Source organism: Otolemur garnettii, unplaced genomic scaffold (genome assembly GCF_000181295.1).
Source record: "Otolemur garnettii isolate 467f Iridium unplaced genomic scaffold, OtoGar3 scaffold00091, whole genome shotgun sequence".
Lineage (NCBI taxonomy): Eukaryota > Metazoa > Chordata > Mammalia > Primates > Galagidae > Otolemur > Otolemur garnettii.
Window position 1 is genome coordinate 6,565,229 of NW_003852486.1, and position 3,095 is coordinate 6,568,323.

General features: G+C 43.5%; 1 protein-coding gene across 1 annotated transcript in view; it reads right to left on the reverse strand.

Annotated features, from left to right (window-relative positions):
* Positions 1–2,127: 2,127 nt before the first annotated feature.
* The window catches only part of CUNH19orf18 (chromosome unknown C19orf18 homolog), a 16,836-nt gene continuing 15,868 nt past the window's right edge, over positions 2,128–3,095 (reverse strand). The window contains exon 5 of the mRNA XM_012808530.1: positions 2,128–2,240. Coding sequence (XP_012663984.1) covers positions 2,128–2,240 — 113 coding nt within the window. The remainder of the gene's footprint in view (positions 2,241–3,095) is intronic.

Below are 3,095 nucleotides of genomic sequence, written 5' to 3' on the forward strand. Positions count from 1 at the left end.
CCAAGTAGCTGGGACTACAGGTGCCCGCCACAATGCCTGGCTATTTTTTGGTTGCAGCCGTCATTGTTGTTTGGCGGGCCCGGGCTGGGGATTCAAACCCACCACCTTAGGTGTATGTGGCTGGCACCTTAGCCACTTGAGCCACAGGCACCGAGCCTCATCCTCAATTTAGATTAAAAAAAAATTTTTTTTTTTTTGAGACTGAGTCTCACTATGTCACCCTCAGTAGAGTGCTGTGGCATCACAGCTCACAGGAACCTCAAACTCTTGGGCTTAAGTGAATCTCTTGCCTCAGCCTCCCAAGTAGTTGGGCCTACAGACACCTGCCACATGCCTGGCTATTTTTTGGTTGCAGTTGTCATCGTTTAGCAGACCTGGGCCAGGCTCGAACCTGCCTGCCTCAGTGTATGTGGCTGGCACCCTACTCACTGAGCTATGGGCGCCAAGCCAGATTAAAATATTTTTAATAGCTTGAGATATAATTCACATATCACAAAATTTACTGTTTTGAAGTATGCAATTCTATGGTTTTTAATATATTCACAAGGTTGTACTACCATCAGCACTATCAAATTTTCAAACATTTTCATCCCCCCCCACCCCAATACTAAGGAGTAGTCCTCCCTTTTCCTGCAGCCCTCAGCTCCTGGAACCACTGATCTGCCTGTTCTGGGAATCTGGCTGCCTACTCTTAGTATAGTGTTTTCAAGAGTTGTTTACTTACTTATTTATTTGTAAATAAAGAGACAGGCTCGGCCTCCCAAGTAGCTGGGACTACAGGCACCCACCACAATGCCTGGCTATTTTTTGTTGCAGTTTGGCCAGGTCCAGGTTTGAACCTGCCACCCTTGGTATATGGGGCCGGCACCCTACTCACGGAGCCACAGGTGCCACCTGCAAGAGTTGTTTATGTTGCAGCATGCATTAGTACTTCATTCCTTTAACAATTTATTTATTTATTTATTATTATTTTAAAATTTTGCAATGGGGCAGGCTTTGTTCTACAAAATAGAATGAGAGTGCCCCACTTTCTTTTTTATTGCTAAAAAATATTTCATGATGTGGGTATACCACATTTGGTTTATTCATTCATCAGTATGGACATTGGAGTTGTTTCCACCTTTTAGTTCCTTTGAATAATGCTGCAGTGAACAGTTGTGTGCAGGTTTTTGTGTGTACCAGTGTCTTTAATTCTCTTAAATGTATACCTAGGAGTGGAATTTCTGGGTGTTGTACTGATTCTGTGTTTAACTATGTAAGAATTGCTGGACTGTTTTCCAAAGGAACTGCACCATTTAGACTGAATCTTACCTCTTCTGTGTTCCCACAGCCCTCCGCGGCTCCTGGAAGACAGCAGTCACTCGCCCGACACCTATATTCCTCAGCAGAGCTGAGACCTGGCAGGGATGATTGTGCCTTAATCTGGCATCATATGTATTTTGACATTCTCAGTTTTCTCATGTGTAAAACAGAGGCAAGAAGCTATGCAATTGATAGGTGATATCACCGGAAGTTTTGCTAATGAAAGCATTTCCCCAGCATGTTCTGGGGACTGCCCAAAGAAATCACTTGTATAGTATTTCTAGTCAGGAGCAAGAAAAGCAAAGCTTGTTTTCTATTTTCTTTTTTTTTTTGAGACAGAGCCTCAAGCTGTCCCCCTGGGCAGAGTGCCGTGGCATTACAGCTCACAGCAACCTCCAACTCCTGGGCTCAAGCGAGTCTCCTGCCTCTGCCTCCCAAGTAGCTGGGACCACAAGTGCCTGCCACAACGCCCAGCTATTTTTTGGTTGCAGCCGTCATTGTTGTTTGGCGGGTCCGGGCTGGGGATTCGAATCCACCACCTTAGGTGTACGTGGCTGGCGCCTTAGCTGGTTGAGCTATAGGCGCCGAGCCTGTTTTCTATTTTCTAATTAAGTTGTAATTATTCATGAACTATGACATGCAAGAAGCAAGAATGGCTATACCATGTGAATTTATTTTCTGTTCTATACCTCTGCCTTTCTTTCTTTAGATGCTCTTCTGTGAAGTTCTCCAGGAGCAAGTCCTGCTCACATACGAAGCCCGTCGTCACCCCTGCAGCTTTTCCTCCACTTTGGCCAGCACGTCTTTCCTCTCTTTCCTCTGCCTTCACAAATCTTCCACTTTTACATGGGATGCAGTGTTCTCTGTCTCCTTTATTGAAATATGCTTTTCCCTCAAATTCTTCTTTTCAGTATTTTTCCTTCTTTTTGATCTGATAACTAAAATGTAGAAAGGATGCTGTTGAGATGGTAAGGAGTGAGAAATAGAAACAGAGACAAAAGGACTGAGGGTAAAAGCATGGAAAAATAGAGGTACACATAGAATTTTCAGGGGATAATGAATCTGATTTGTCTGACAAGGATGGTGAACATTGGATTTTAAAATTATTTTCCCACATATGATATTCAAATGTTGTAAATGTTCACTTTGAATAAAAAAGAATGTAGAAAAAGTTGTAGTCCAATGTAACAAAAAGACATTGGAAAATACTTTCTATAGGTCTGACAAGGGACTTCTGACTCAGTTATGCCTTTCAGAGGCCCCTCTCCAAGTTCGTAGAGAGGAAATCCATGCACTCCCTACATGTTTTTGCTCTAGAATCTTCTAAACAGGTATCCAAGAATCTTAGAACTTCTACTAAATGGGGTTTGCACAAGCACATGTGTGCAGGGTGTGGCTTTACTGGACAACTCTCATTACCAGAGGCGAGAGTAGTGCCCTCTGTCTTGTGGGCCTAGATCTCATTTCCACATCAGACTGAGGCAGATGCTGTGGGTAAAATGCCCACCTCTCTGTGCCTAATCTCAGGAATAACATCACGTTAATATGGTGTATAAGGGAAATGTTTTGTCCTCAAAAGTTTATTTCCTCAGCTCTATGTAAGATCTTTGTGATGGCCCCACAAAGAGGACGAGGCAGCCATACTGTTGCTTGAGCCTCTGTGACTTGATAAAAACTGTTCATCTCTGCAAGTAAGGTGGTAGTCTTCAGTCTTTCTTTGAATCCCATTAATTCCCACTTGATTTCACCATTAGAAACCAAACCACTGGCTCGGCGCCTATAGCTCAACCGGC